The 16,618-nt window shown below is 39.3% G+C and overlaps 1 protein-coding gene across 10 annotated transcripts in view; it reads right to left on the reverse strand.

Moving 5' to 3' along the window:
* TRIM2 (tripartite motif containing 2) overlaps window positions 1-16,618 on the reverse strand; it is a 130,703-nt gene that overhangs the window by 17,343 nt on the left and 96,742 nt on the right. For all 10 annotated transcript variants that reach the window (XM_054824486.1, XM_054824481.1, XM_054824488.1 and 7 more), the window contains 4 exons: window positions 14,927-15,078; window positions 14,077-14,257; window positions 10,159-10,882; window positions 1,200-1,303 (listed from right to left, as the gene is read on the reverse strand). In XM_054824486.1, coding sequence (XP_054680461.1) covers window positions 1,200-1,303; window positions 10,159-10,882; window positions 14,077-14,257; window positions 14,927-15,078 — 1,161 coding nt within the window. The remainder of the gene's footprint in view (window positions 1-1,199; window positions 1,304-10,158; window positions 10,883-14,076; window positions 14,258-14,926; window positions 15,079-16,618) is intronic.

The following is a 16,618-nucleotide window of genomic DNA, read 5'->3' on the forward strand; positions in this document are numbered from 1 at the left end:
GTACTTTTACATGGTCCATATTTGAAAGTGTTACGCCTAATTTCAGAAGAGGCTTCCACCTGGACCCTAATTTCAAAATAAAAAAGTTCTCTGCACTTACATTGCACTGTTTCTTCAGTGATCTTAAAATACTTTACAAACATAAGTGAATAAAGCTTCACAATGTCCCTCTCAGGTGGAAGGAAGTGGTATTATTCCCATATTAGAAATGAAGAGACTGAGGCACTGAGTGACTCGGCCACAGTCAAATGCTAAGTCTGTAGAAAAGATAGCAATAGAAGCTAAAAGAGAATTTCAAAATTTAATTATTTGACTTAGAGATAAGTACTAGGCCATTTCCTGAGAGATGTTTTAGCCACGCAAAATTCAGTCCACTGGTTGTATCCCCAAGCCAGGTAATTAGACACTGAAGTTCCTCTGAAGTGGCTGCAAATTAAGTGTGAGAGAGTCTTTATCAAGTCTTTCACTGCTGATGAATATTTGACTCTGTCTCTTTGAAAAGGCCTGGAAACATATTCTTACTGCATGTGGTTCTAACATACTGAAGAAGCCACACACCACTGCCTTGTTCATTGCTACCACATGGGCAGCCTAAAGAGTGATGACAAATTGTTAATGGTAAAAAAGATACATGGCAAGCAAAAGAAAAAACACAGCTTGATTTTCACACAGGTTAAAAGAAGCCAAGAAATCGTGGGTGTCAGGGGTGCTACCACAGAAAAGATTTGATCACGATATCAGACAGAAAAGTCAATTAAGTAGACTAAAAGCCTTTTGAAAATGACATCTACATGTTTATTTTTGTATTTGTATTTGCATAAGAAATTATATGTGTGGCACCTTGCCCTAGATTTATATTTGGAAACACAGAGTGATAAATTTACGGTGTAAAATGATATTTACAAAGAGGCATTTTTCCAGCTTATTGCACCACTTGTTTTCTTCATTCATTGCCAAACATCATAAGGAAGGGAAATAAACTCTGATATACATACTAGATATAGTGTAGATCTGAAAAAGATAGCTGCAGGTCAAGAAGATCGAATGATAATGGCTGATAAACAAGTTGAGCTTCCTCTGTATTTTCTATATCTGCTTGCATTGTACAAAATGTATCCTTCCTGGAGTACAAAGAAGGCAGAGGTGTGGGGGCGGGGAGAAAAAGAAAAGTACTGCAAGTGGAATATCCTCCCTCATACCTGCACACACTGGTTGTTACTGTCTGCTATTAATATTTTTCCATTTGTAGATGCAGCTACACCTTGAAGATTTGTAAATTCCCCTTTGTTTCTTCCTTTGGTGCCTAAAATTGAACAGAAAGCACATAAGAAATCAGGTTAGACAGGACTAATCAGTTAGAACCTAAATGCCAACACATGCATTTATTACATTCTTGATCTATAGATTTCTATTTTCAAGAATTCTTACCACTGCTACGACTTCAAAGAACCATCTCAGTAACAGATCCACAATTCTGAGTACAAGAAGGGATTGTTCTTACTCTTTGGCATGCATGCCATCTAAGCCCCCATCAATGTAATTACCTCTTTGGTCTTCACAAATCAAAGTGTTCACAATTTGCCTCTTGCGTGAGGGAACTAGTATTATGTTTTCTAGTAAGTGATGGACTTTATTAAAATTGCGTATTTTTATTCAACTGAGAAGGCAATGAAAGGAGCGGTACTGTGGGAACACACAGGCTAAGATAAGAACATACAGGCTAAGATAAGGACCTGGACAGATGACAAGGTTTTAGTACAATTAGCTATATCTCTTCAGTGAAGTCACAAAGTTGAGATAAAACATATCGGTGATCACTTTGGATGGGGCCATTTCAAGGCAGGGAAGTTTCCTATTCATTCGTACACAGTTTTCAGTCACAGGCTTTAAAAATTCCCTTAGAAGGGAAACTCAGATGAAGAACTGGTTTTGAATGATTGGGACATGTGGGCCAATGAAGACCAACACCTTGAGACTGAATGCTTTTGCAAAGGCCTTATATTGTTCTAAGAAAGCAGTATACACACACATTTTTACCCAGGACAAATGCAATAGTGATTTACGTAGAACTGTAAGTCTTTTCCCCAGTGGCTTAAGGGGATAAGGAGCTGTAAAATGTCAATTTTTCATAAAAGTTCATTAAGTTTAGATTCCCGATTACTTAGATGTTTGTTCCAAGATGTTCTGAAGAGAGTCACACAGCAAACATGTCTTTAAAAGGTCAGCCCTAAAGTGGCTTGTCCAAATTACACCTGGAGCACAGAACAGTATCCAAATTCCTGCTTTGTTTGTAAAGGAGGCTCAAGGGTCTTTAGACAAGACTGCAATTATGATCTTGGACCCCAAGGTTATTCATAACGAATGAATGCATTTTGAAACAAAAAGACTCTATAAGCTGTTCTTTCCAAGACTTGGATGCAGCACTATTTTTCCTGGTGAAGTATTTTTACAAGCATTCACTGGCTGTGTATCAGACATTAATTGGTTTCAATATACCGTTTTAACTGAAAAACTTGTATTTTATTTTAGTCAGTCCAAAATATCCTGGAGCTCAATGATTAAAACCATTCTGACTGTGATGCCCAATATAAGACATACATATTAGCTCTAATTTGTATTTAGCTGCCATTAGGGAAGTGTATGCTCTTAACAATCCTTCTTTCTGCTGTGGCGATGGCTGTGGGTTGCATATTCCCTGTCACTGGCTAACAAGTAACATTTAATTCCTCTGCACTTGGTGCTTCAAGCATGTTCCTTTGTTTCAAGGCTTGCTTTCTTGAACTCCATATACTTACATCCTCTGAACACGGCAAATACTTCTCAATTTTTGTACTGCAAGGGGAAAGTACATATTCAGGGAATAGTGAGTTACACACCAATTACATTACCCACACTTGAGCCATTTCTGTGTATTCTTTTAATGAGCAGTGCCTGAGGGATGCATGCAGTAATTTTTTTCCACCATATGCTAATGATAAGTTTCTTTTTTGCCTTTTAGCCAAAGACAATGGATGAAAAGGGAGAAACATTCCTTTTACTACTGAGAGTAAAGGGAAAACATTTGTTAGAAAAGAGGAGGCGTAAGCTAGAGCATCTGGAACCAACTAGCACAAACATTATGGAATGTATGTGCTTTACCCTTAGAAAAAATCTTCTTGAAAGTCAAGGAGTTGCATTTTTAAAGATAAGAGATATCTATATAAAGAGTTACTCAAAGTATTGTTCAGTGGGACCTTGTAAACATACATCAAAGGAAAAATAGGTGAAATTACCCAGGAATGTCACAGTCATGTTTCACAGTAAGTTTAAGAAATAGTAACTTATTAGCACAGTATGCAGATGAAATTCAGCTCCATGTAACGTCCTTGTACATAGCACTTTGCAGCTATTAAACCCATCACATAGGTCCTAATTTGCACATAGGCCTTTATACAGTCCCCTCTGCAGTGGCGCGAGTTTCTCTGAAGAAGAAAGCTGAGGTTAGTGAAACACAGCTTACTTCCTAACTTATGGTCAAGAGGAAAATAGGTAACTTTGAACTGTCGGATGTGAAAAATTCACTATGCCAGCAAAGATGTGAATCCATGCACAGACAGTGGCAGCAGTTCAGATGATGAGAGGAAAGTTTGTAGTAAAGTATGTCAGCCTCTGGAAGAGCAGGATCCCGCAAGAGACTCTGTAATACCAAAGGATGAGAGCGCCTTCCTGTAAGTAGAGATTCCCGCCTTATAAACATGAGACAGTGTCTTCAGCAAATATTTCACTGCAAGACACCACCCCTCTGTATCAAGGCAACCCGTGCTTTTTCTTCTCTCAGACACGGGCAGCCACCCATCACTCCTCAGCCTAGGGAGGCACCAACATTTCAAATGCGTGGGGCTGAGGGTAGGGAACAGTTGTGGGGTCCTCGTTCCAGTGTTTCCCAAGCAGCCTGGTTTGGAGATGAAATCCTGCATCTTTTGTGACCCCTTGCCCAGCCTTCCCTCCCTCCTGTTCTGAGCTACCGTGGGGCACAAAGGGGGACAAGACAGACATTTTAATGCAACTTCTGTGGCAAGCTGCTTGGGACTAGGAGAGGACAGTAGTTTTCAAAAGAGCAGGCTGAAGAGAGTTATTAGGAAGCAGACCTGTGGCCAGTGGAATAGCTCCTTTAATACCATCTTTGTATACAGTTCTGTAAATAAACAATCAGATTTGCCTTAGCCCTATCTAATTCCTTCTGGTACTACTGAGCATAGCCTGCACAAACCAATTAATTTAGCTTTGAAGATACGCTTTCAACAAGAGTATCCATTTTCAGCTCAAGACAATCTAGCACACAAAATGCTTCATCATTTCAATCTTTTATTCTTGCACAATAGAGGCCAGACTGAATCTCACCAAAAAGAAGGAAAAAAATAAATCTAAAAGCCCATTAACATCACAGCAGATGTTAAAAATTACATCATGTAACTGCAATAAGAATCTACTCTGTAGGTGCTGGGCATCTGGACAAACCTGTTGTACAATGTACATTTTTGATGCACATAGTAATAGAAGGAGTATTTTTTGCTTTCTAAGTTTTACTAATATGAATAATAACCTCCCTGCTTGCTAACCTAGATTTACCAGCTTCCTAAAACACAAAGAAAAACCATGTCACTGCCCCCAGCAGGAAGGGAATGGATTCAGAGAGACAAAATCCCTGCAGAAAGATTACAGATTAATGGGGAGACTTTAGAGGTTGCAAATAGCCATAACATGTTGTGTAAGTGCCATTTCTTTCCTGCCTACAACACTTCAAATACTTCTTCTTGGACTGTTCTCTATGTGGTACTGAAAAAAAAGGATAAAAGTAAACAGCATGGAAAGGTCTACATACATACTGCATAGACAGGTTATCACAGAGTTGTTTCCTTGTTCACTAGTCTTGCTTCTTTTTTCCTCAGACTGCCAAAAGATACTTACTCAAACTTTACACATTATTAGGACGTGATGCCCTCTCCCACGGTAGATACAGCTGAAACACAAAAGGCTCTGTACTAAAATTGCACCAAAGCACAAGCTATGTGCTTATGGTAAAATAAACGTCAGTGATTCTAATCCAAATTCCCATGCAAATCTAAGTTTTAAAATCAATCAGTCTGTTGGATGAAGACACACAATGTTTGTAACCTTTAAAGAGGAATGCATAATTCAGTAGGAACTCTGGCAGATACTCCCACACACTGTTGGTAGTGAAGTTTGGGCTGATTTGTATTAATTTGCTTCACACAGCATCTGTCCCTAAAAGGCTTGGCCAAGCCTTGCTTCTGCAGCAGAGCCCCTGCCGCCACAGCTAGGTATGCACAAATCCTAGGGGTAGGTGCACCTCAGAAGCAGTTCTTTGCTGGTACAGCAACAAAACTCCGAAAGACATGAGTCAAACCAAGACCAGGTCTCTGTCATTGGGACATCAGACCCATGCTGGGAATTTTGCCAGCAATGTGATGTCATAATTCTTCAGTCTCTGTCCAATACAGGTATGACTGCAAAACTATGCAATGTAGGCCTGGTGAAATTCCAGACTTGCCATCACAAATCCATAAAGAGTTCATGACATGCCTCAGAGGGATTTGAGCTAATAAACTGGAAAATGAAATTCTATTTCCCCATTACTAGGCATTTCTATTTCTACAGAAATATATATTCTGTATAGAAAACATTTTGCTATTTCATACTAGTCATTAATGGGTTTGTTCCAGAGTTCTGAAATACAGAATGAAGAACAACTGATTAAAGCGTGTCAGAGGGACCTCTGCATTTCATGTATCATACTTGTGCACTACATGAACAACCATACATGCACATCCCTTCCTTCTCCAACGCCCTTAGCCAGGCTGTAATTTGTCCAGGACAGGACCTTGCTGGAAAGGTAGAGAAGGGACAGGGGCATGGGAGGGAGCAGATGCTGCTTGCTACAGGGAAAAGGTTCCTCTGGACCATCCATACAAGGGGGCTAACTGCAGTTGGAAAAATACGTATTTTTTTCAAGGAGACATGTACCCATATGTATTTTTGTAAGAGCTCAAAAAGTCTGTATCTGTAAGCAGCCCTGTTCCTTTCAAATAGGACAATCCAATACAGAATTTCAGGCAGAGGCCTTCAGAAGCAAATTAAACACCTGATCAAGAATCTCTTTGCTCCCCCTAAGCCTGATTTTAAACTGCACTAAAGTTATTATTACACAAGCCTTGTTCATGAATACTCATGTGGAGTAAATTCACAATAAGGCTCCTATTTGCTTTCAGCATTGATAACAGACCAGAAGATGACATCCATACCTAGTAAGGAGGCTGACAGATGGTATTGTTAAAGGCACTTTTTTTTTTTTTTTTAAATCAGAGTGAATTACACACATTAAATGTACTAGCTAAACTTAGATGCTCAGTTACATGACTGAACAGACAACTAAACACAGTCTGAGGAAAAGGAAAATTGAACTTCCTAGCAGAGAGCCAACTCTCCATCTGGCTGTATCTGATGCCAATCCCAAGTATAAATAAATGAAGAGAAAAAGCAGTTGAAGTGAGAAATAGCACCACTACTGCTAAACAGTGTCAAAGAACCCAGTCATGAAAAGTGCCAGAAGAAAAAAAATACCAAGGCATACTGCACAGCATGGCAGAGCTAGAGCAGAAGATGGTGTCCTGGACAGAGAAACTAACTGATGCCACCCATGGTTCTTAACCCTCCTTCTACCTCTGCTCAGCATGGTTCTAAGGCACAAAAGCAAGGTAACAGAAAGAGCCTTCCCTCTCACTTCAGTGCTTCCTACGACTTGCAGAGGTAGCGAAAAACATTGCACAACAATTATTTTCTGGATATTGGAAATACATTCTTGTTTTCATTTGTATAAACTAAATACATGTTACACAGCTACTGCATGGATACACTCTTAGAGAACACACCTGTTTAAAAAGAATGAAAAAAAAGGTTGAAGATATTAATTATTGAGAAGAAATACTGTTCTTCTAAATAATGAATTACATGAATGTATGAATGTGCAGTCAATAGCTTGATCATAAATATCTGAATAGAACCACATGCCATTTTAAAAGCCATGAATAACACAGAATTGGCAAAAGAGACAATGCACAATTCCCCATGAATGAAAGCACTTAACTGTACTAATGTTGTTTTAATGCTATCTCTGTTAATACTAGCACAAGAACAATCTCCTGTTAGGAGCTGGTCGATTTACTTGTGCATAAAAGCCCATATATCAGCATATATTCAATAGCATACTCCATATACTTGGATGCCCATAGGAATATTACAGTATGGTTCTCCAACACAGCTGTATGAGTTTCTGGCAGCCCAAATATAAGATTTATCTTGACCAGTTTAAAATACAAATCCAGATTTGGCCAGGGCTATCAGAGGAATTCAACAATGGTTTCAAATTAGAGATATGCAGTTGTGTTGGAAAACAGTGATAAACTTTATTTTACCTTACCTCATCAATAAATGAGCCAAACCTTAACTTTTCAAAGTAAGCTGAAACTGGAACTAAATGAACTTTTAAATGCGTGAAAGCAATCCCTGTGAAAATGTCAGAAGTTTTACCTGTCTTCATTTTGCATATTTTGGAAGAGTGTAAAAAGCTAGAGCATTACAGATGCAATGGCTTAAGAGACCTTTCAGACGATGCATACATAAGCCCACAGAAGCCCAGAGGGACATCTCTAAGTAGGGTCATTCTATGAAATGAGTGGCTGAGAACTGAACATGTAATAGGATGAAGTATTACTCTCAGTTCAGTTTTTCAATAAAATAGTGATCCATATATCCCAAATGTGGACACTCCTGAGAGGTTTCATCAAGCAAAAGCTCAGAGACATGCATAGCTCTTGTTCTAATTATTTTCTTTTCCTATTTTGGGGGGTAGAGCGGTGAAGAAGGGAAGGAGGCAGAGCTCCAAAATAAAGCACATGGTCATAATTGCATCACCGCAGAAAGAAAGGGCACTACACTTCTTGGAAAACATTTCAGACTTCTAGAGTTTATGGTGTATTGGAGAGAAGAGTTAAAAAAAATAAAAACAAACAAACACCACTACCACTACCAAAACCCAACCCACTATTTGGTAGTCAGGCTAGAAAGTGCTCACTAGAAGCAAGGGATACAGGAGCAGAAATTACAATCTGAGATCACTTTAATCCATACCAAAAGCTTTATAAGAAGAACATTAACAATTTTAAAATAATTTCAGGACATCACTTTTTTTTCTTTTTTTTTTTTTTTAAAGTATATTTAGATCTACAATTTCCACACCAGGATAAATTAATGCTTGATATATGTGAACCAGAGGGCTTAGCATTCAGTGAAGGTGTCAGCCACAATGTGTAACAGAGCTCCCCTGTTACCCACAGGCACAGCGTACCTGTGCAGGCTTTTCTATCCTGCTCCTACCTGCTACAGACCCACAGAGACTCTTTCTGCCTGAATCTGTCCATCCAGCCCCATGTAACATGTCACAACCATTCCAGAAGAAATTAGAGAGATGTTTTCTTTCTAGATAGGGTTCAGACATTATTCTTAACTGCTTTGATTTAACCTTGTCTTAAAATAGAGCCCAAAAAAGATCTAGGCTATGTTTATACATACCCTCTGCCACACTTACCAATACCAACAGTGAAACGGCATTTGGGAAGAGCCACCAGTCCTCTTCTATTGCAGCAGGAGCCTGAGGCTGATCACTCTGCCCTGCGCAAGGGCTTCTCTCCCCATGGGATTGCTAACAGGGGACACCCTTCTGCTAGAGGAAGGGCTATGTCCGAGTACTAATTTAACAAAGGTTACCTACCAGCTTTGGACAATAAAGCACGGTTACTGCCCATAGGGCGGGCTTGACTTCAGTATGAATTGTTCTACATCATATTTCTAACTTTTGACTCAGCAGTCACCATAAAACTTGGCCTTAGCAACAGTAAAACTGGATATCATTGCCTCTAAAAAATGCTTTGAGTTGTTATATTTATGGGGTCATTTATCTTACACAGAAATGCACTGGCCATCTGGGAAAGGCTGGTCATTTTACGAGTAGCTCCATCCAAAGCTTACATCGTGCTGTCCTATTCAGCAGGCAAAGCACGCTTGCTGAATATGTTTTCTGATATAAAACCATTATGTTATTGCATGTACTCTATCACAGCAAGGAATCTATTAGAAATACTGATGGATGAGAAATCAGATGGACAGGGCTAACCAATTGACAAATGGCGTCCAGATGAATTTTCAATAGAATTACCTAAAAATCCTCCAGGATTAACCACCATCCATGCTCTGCTACAAAGGGGAAAGCCACCTTGCCGACTGGTTGTCAAACTTGGTAACACATACTGCTGAAATCCTGACTTGTACAAGAATTAACTGGCTTTTTTTCTTTAGTTGTGCAAAGTGAAAAGTATTTTCTAACTATATAAGCAGAGATTATATAAATACAAGAGACTTTTAAAATGATAAATTATTATTATATAGCTTAAAAACAGAGTACATCAAAAGACCTGAAAGAAAATCACAGTAAATGACACCAAGATGTTATATTTTTACCAAGTGTTAGAAGTCCACAGATTTAGAGATAACATTACACTATATAAAGAACCAAACATATTTAGATATTGGGGGGGAAAAAGCAAATAAAGGAAATTGTAATGTTGTCCTATGCTGACATAATGAAATAACTATATATGACCACAGGATTTAGCAGTATAGTTCCAAGTTAATGAATTAGATTAATCTTTAAGGTAATAGTTTTCGTGAAGGAGTCCTCCTACTTCCCTTCTTGCCATGCAACTTTTTAAAGAAGTAATTTAATCTAATCTGAAGCATCAGTCTTCTTATATTTTCATTTTATGATGCCCAATAGAGTACAGAAGAGGTGGTAAAACATTTTATCCCAAATCAAATGCATGCATTTCTCAACCCAAATTCCAATTAAATATTTGCTGCAAACAGAATTTCTGAAGTATGTGCTTTTAAAATTTACATATGAACAAAAGTCAAGAGGCCTAAAGTTATTATCAGGTCGCTCTACTTACAGCTTTAACCTTAAAATAATTTAACTTCTAGATTTTTTCATCCAGTTCCCCTGAACTATTTTTAAGTATGGCAATAGGTAGCAGACAAGTCACCTACCTACTCTGAAGATCAAATCATCTTCAATGGGATTCTCTTTTCTTTTGCCTGTGCTGTACATGCTCGCAGGTCTTTTCACAGCTTTCTGCTTTACATGACCACTGCCAGGAGATTTAACACGCCTCTTAACCCCTTCAGTGGTAGGAGACACATCTGCTGATCTGACCACTTTAAGTTTGAACGGGCTGCCCTTAATATGTTGATCATAAAGTCTCAGTGACAAAGTGAAGTCCCCTTCTTTCTGAACAGTATACAAAAATTCGTAAGTGCCATTTTTATTATCAAGTATTTCTCCATCCGCTACGCTCCCATCAGGCGTGCTCAGTTCAGCAGTGAGGTAAGCGTTCCCAGATTTACAGAGCTCCCCATCTTTGTCCTTAGTTGTGATGGTAACGGACATGGGCTGTCCGATCACTGTCTGCCTCAGTCCCTCCCCTGTGGCAACTGTTTCAGAGGCAACAGCATTGGTGGTTAAAATAGTACCCAGATTGTGAATGGACTTCTTCAGGCCTTCCGTTTCCACTATGAAGTCCAACTGATCATTTTCGCGGGGCTGCAACGGGAAGTCCCGCTCGGCCAGTTCATTCAGCTTGTCGCTCATTTGCTTCTTCACCAGCAGAACTTCGGTTTCAGTGCCGTGGTTGAGGGCTTGGGCCGTAAAGTTGCTGCAACTTTTAATGCTTTCTTGTCCTTCAAGTAAGGTATCCAGCTGTGTCTGGAGGACCTGCATGCATTACCAAACACCAGATTAGCATCGTGTTACAAGAACTATCCTAGCAAGATGTACTATGCTTTATATCTGAAGGCCTTTGCAGAAATGCAATTTATAGCGCTTTATTTTAGAGTTTATTTTAAAGTTTCATTTTAGAAAAAGTACCACACTGATCCCCTATGTGTTCTTGGAATATCATGCTGCAACACAAAAAATGTACCCTGTTTTGGGTCTTCAAGACTTCACAGATCCACTGTCACACTAGATTGAATTATTGCCCCTCCTGTCTGTCTGGTCTTTTTTTTTTAATTAATAAGACCCCAAATGTGGAAGCTTGAACCCTGCTCCATCTAACTCTCAGCAGTCACAGTTAATGAGATAGTTACTGGGAATTGACCTGCGTGCACAGAGATTGAGATATTTTGGAGTCATCAGGCCCATTAATAAAGGGGGCTGCAAGAAACTTCTTGAAACTATTTCTTCAGAGTCAAGGGAAACCTTGGGTTATGCCTCTATAGAGACAGACAAGGCGGTGCTCTCAAGATCTGTACATCCATCCTGAGGAAAAGTATGATTCCTGATCTAAACAAGTGAAGGAAGGAAAAGTCTTCCCAGCAGAAGCGGGTAAGTTGATTCCCCAGTTTCAGCAGGCAGGAAAGCAAAACATAAAGGATGGGTTGTGGATATTGGGAAGAGTTGGGTTGAGTAGCCTGAAATTTTGGTGGGCAGCAAGTAGCTACTCTATATTTAAGACTGAAAAAAAGCTTTTATTATAGGCTCAGTTCTGGCCCTCAGTCTAAAATCCTTAAAACAGTATTGAACTCAAAATTAATAGGTGTGGGCTGGGAACAAGGCTAACATTTTTTTTAAACCAGTTTTGCAATGAATTGGAAAAAGGATCCCTGAATTATAACAACCTGGCAGAGAAATTCATGACAGGAGAACCCAAACATTCCAGCTACCCCCCACACTCTCCACTGACGAAATCCCCAAACCAAAGTAACCCAGTCACACTATGTGGTATGTTTTTCCTACAGAGAAGAACTAGGGAAGAGACATTGCTACAGATCAGAGAAGTTATTTTGTTGACCATCACTGTAAAGTAAATATTTTCAAAACATTTCAACTGATTTTAAAGTAAACTTAGAGACTGGGTGTATTTATTGCTATGAGATACTCTTCCCTTGCTGAGACGCACCGTGTAATGATGCTGCATTCTAAGGGCATTTTTCTTCTGAATTTTACGAAGCTATCTGCTTTTCACCCACTGGAGAAAATCCAGCCTGATGAGTTACTGCTACGGGAAAGTGATAACAATACAAAATCTTTTGCAAGCAAAACAGAATGAACAAATTTCAAGACTGCACTGAAATTTCATGTTATCTGTTTTTCTAGGCATCTAAAAATCTCTCAGGATTCAATACAAGGCATTTTTAATCTGCCTTGTCTTTATTCAAGGACATAAGTAGTTAAACAGAGAGCACAGCTAGTAAAGTCTCAGGATGACAAAACCCCATATACTTGGGATAACAAACCACAAACCAAGGAGGAAGACAACTTGCAGCTATGTTTTAAAACCATTATTTTCTCAATAAAGTTTTCTTTCATTACAAAGATGGAAAATATTAAATCCTACCATAACTAATATTTAAAATGTGTTTAGAGTATTTTATACAAGGCTTCTTTCAGTCCACTGGACAACTGAATCGGCAACTTTCTTAGTAAAGTGTAGCCCTTTCATTTTTTCATTTTTGCATAGTACATGATCAGAAGGATGGAATATTTGGGTTTGAATTATTTTGCAGGACTACTATTCATTCAAAAGTAACATCCAGTTCCAAGCGCTCTTTTTTATACAAAGAGGGGAGATGCCTCTTTTACTGCTTATGTGCAGCTTTGTGAAAATTTGGTTCTCTAACACCCAAAATAATTTTTAAACTGTTTTAAATCCCTTTAAACAACAGTAAGATAATTTAACATCATATTACATCTTGCGTGAACTTTGTACACACCTTGAGTATATTTGCTTGCTAAGAAAATAAGGTTTTGTGACATCTTGGATACATTTAGATGAACCTGGGATCGAAGTCCAAATTTTTGACGCTAAAAGCTCCTCATCTGCTGCTTAGCTCTGGAGATGACTGAATTCTGCACCCCCAGAGTTCTCGGCTCCCTGTGTTCTTGAAAGTACACATCCTGTGCACATGTTAGAATTCCTCCATTTTCACAGGCCCAGCAGTTCAATACCTTCCTAATGATCAAGCCTTTTCCAGATCCAGGAATGCAGCATTCCTTTGCTCCAGACATCTGGAGATGTTCAAGCTGCTCAGTAATCACAAAGAATGCCCACCGATGCCAATATTATCAGGGACTCTGGAAATTCCAGTTCTTGATGCTGCTTTCTTTTAAAGGCTACTTTAAGGGAAGAGATCTTTTATATAAAACAGACAACTGATGCCCAGGAAGACAAGAACTAAATTCTTTCATTTGCCTGATTCAGACTTGCTCATCCTCAATTAAAACCCTACCCACCAGGCTACAGGCTTCTCTTTGTAAAAGTGCAGATTTCTCTTTTCTTCCTCTGAAGCTTAGTCTGCAATACAGGGCAAAAACCACAAGATTCAATCATCCAGATAGGAAGTAAAAGAGTGAATAAATGCAGCTCTGGAATCTATTGCGCTCTGCATTCCCCTGAGAAAGTGAGAAGTCCCTCCAATCTTTATGTGTTCCAACCAGTGACATCTAACATGAAACATGTTACCAGGCATTTGAAAGGAAAAGCCTTTAAGCAAAACAGCAAGCCTTGCTCAGTTCTTCAGGAAGAAATTGTTTGGCCTGTATCTTCATGGGGGGTGGTCGGGGGGTGGTCATAGGATTGGAGCCCAAGGATTTCAGACTTTCCTTTGGTGTTCCCTTATTGTCATCTGCACATCAGCATGTTGCCTTTAAGCAGGTGCCTGCTTAGTGTGTTGGCCATTTTAGATCCTCACACACCATGCACAAAGGGCTACCTGCCCATACACGATCTGGATTCCATTTCTAAGGCTTGGGCACCCACAAGCGAGGCTCTGCAGCACTTGATTTCAGGAAAACAAAGTTCTCCTCTGGATCTCAGACACAATTTGTCAAACTGGCATCCTGCATCATTTGTAAAAACTGGCTGATTAAATTAACAGCTTCTCATTGAAACAAAACATGCATCTTACTTTGTGTTTAAGGCCATAATTCACTTCCAGTTCCATAAGCAGCACACTCTTTCGCACATTTAAAGTCTTCTGGAGTTCATCAAAAGTGGAATGAATGTCATCTACAATGCTAGCCTTTTGGTTGGTTAACTGGTGTATGATTTCAGATATAAAATGAAGTGCTGAGTCGATCTCTGGAAGCCTGAGGGAGGGATTAAATGACAAAGATTGCTGTTTCAAAAGTCATTAAACATCAGCCCTTGCCCTGGTACCTTTCAATGAAACAATCTCATCAGCAGGCTGTCTTTAAACTCTGTCATTTCCCAGAATTAAGTTCATTCCTTTTATAACCACATCGTGGTTTTGGTCTGATAAAATAAGGCTAAGCCAGGGCCCTCCCTTGTGGAAATCCATGAAACTTTAGGCATTTCCAACAAGGAGATCTTGGATCCTCTGTCCTTTACGCAAATGTATCTACTTGGGAAGATATAACTAGATGAACTCCACTTTTTCTTTTTTTCAGCTTTTCTGCCATCATTGTGTTTGCACTAGTCTTTTAAGCATCCAGTATTATTTATTTATCATGAAATATTGGCTAGTACTTTTCTCCTTAACATTTTACGCTCCTTCTTTGGAGGACACTTGCTTTTCTAATGGTCTCTGTTTTGTGAAAGACAGATAGGAATCTTTTACTCTTCAATCCCTCAGTGCATCCCACTCAATGGTTTTTTTTTTTTCCTTATGCTAGCCTCACTATCCCTGTTTTCTAGGTAAAGGTCCATGGCACCAGCATATTAAAACATCTACCCAAGGTAACATAGGAAGCCAATGTAGAACTGAAAATGGCAAATAATCAGTGGAGCCTCCATACCTTTTGTTGACAGCATCCAGCTGAACTTGGAGGGAAGCCTTGTGTTGCTCCACCACGTCCTTGAGTGGTACTGTGGGATGCTCTGCATGTTCTCCCTCTGTACACTCCCGGCACATGGCTGTCTCACAGGACTGGCAGTAAAACTCCATCACCTGGAAAAGTGCACAACTCTAAATTCAAACATGGCAGCAGTAACATCACTCAAAGCACATCTTACTGGGTCTTGAACTCATGTTATCATCCACGCTCTGAGACAAAGTTTCTCCTTTCTTAGACACCAATAAACTACTGCCTAAAAGGTGGCTGATATTCTTATATGTTTCATACCAAAATACTGGTTTAAATCCATTTTATTCTATCAGAAAGTGTCAGAACAGCAGCCTGGGAAACAGAATGCTGGATTTCAAGGCTGGCCCTAACATCATCTTTATACTACGTAATAGTGAGTTTTGGGGTGTCTCTCAACTACTCTGTGAAACAACTCAAAAAACCAAGGCATTCAAGTCCCCTTGCTAACTTGATCCTTAGTCTCCCCAGCAGTTCTGCCAAAGAAAGTGTAAACGTGGGCTGTTTTTCATAACAGGGCCACCCATGGAACATGAACTCGATGGAGCTCAGCAAATAGCTTGCTTATTTGCTAGAGAAAAGCACCCTAAATGAACCAACGTGCTGAAGGGAAAAACTCCATATCCCATTACTAATCCCTTAAAACCATCAAAACCTCATATCTGAGATTATAATAAGAGCGCTGATCTACACTTGAAAGAGGAGACTGCTTCAACCTGTTCCATACCCAGTAAGATGCTGTCTGGAGATAAAAACAGATCTTTACATGTAATAAATACCCCAAATTCTGAATATATTCATGAAGAGAAAGAAACAGAAAAGTGCTGTGCCCAAAATCATACATTAATCAAAATAATGCACATATAGGCAAATTTAGCATGGGATTTTCTTTTACAGCTAGGAAGTCCTTGAGCACAAAGCATTTTAGGCTTATTAAAAGTATATAAGGAAGTTTGTAGTATATGCCTCAAAGCAAGCCATTGGCAGCTCTCTTGCATTCAGAACATAGCATCAGAATCTTGAATAATTCAGCTGATGCTTCTGGCACTCACATCTCCTGCTCAAAGACGGTTGTGCTGGAGATGTTGGTTGACAACAAGATGGTTGTGTAGAACTGGCTATTTTCAGGTGAGCAGAGGGACATGTAACAGCACCATGTGGAGTAGCTGGCTGCTCCAAGATGTCTTGAGAATTAGGAGGGGCAAGTAAGAACCATAATTTGCATGTGGCTATTAGCATTAATAGGGATTTTCCTCTGATAAGCTCCTTTCTGTCTTATTCCCATTCTTCTTTCTTATCTCAATTCACAAGATAGGGGATTCACACGCGATGAGGGTTTAGTCATTTGTTGGCCATTTGTGTAAGCCACTTTAGAGAAAATTTAAAAGCTGCTCCAAATAAACTGTGTAAGATCAAATATATCAGCAAGGAAAAAAAAAAAAAAAAAGTAGACCTTCTAAAGAATGGCAACCCCCATCAACACTACTCCAGTCACTGTGAATTTAGCAGTCTCACAGTAGTAGATCCTCTAAGGCCTGACAGTTACTTTGGTAGGCACTAAGATATGATGTAGTCTTACAGTGCATAGAGAAAATGAGTTAAACAAAGTTTAGGATTTAAATTCTT

This window comes from Grus americana, chromosome 4 (genome assembly GCF_028858705.1).
Source record: "Grus americana isolate bGruAme1 chromosome 4, bGruAme1.mat, whole genome shotgun sequence".
In the NCBI taxonomy this organism is placed as follows: Eukaryota; Metazoa; Chordata; class Aves; order Gruiformes; family Gruidae; genus Grus; species Grus americana.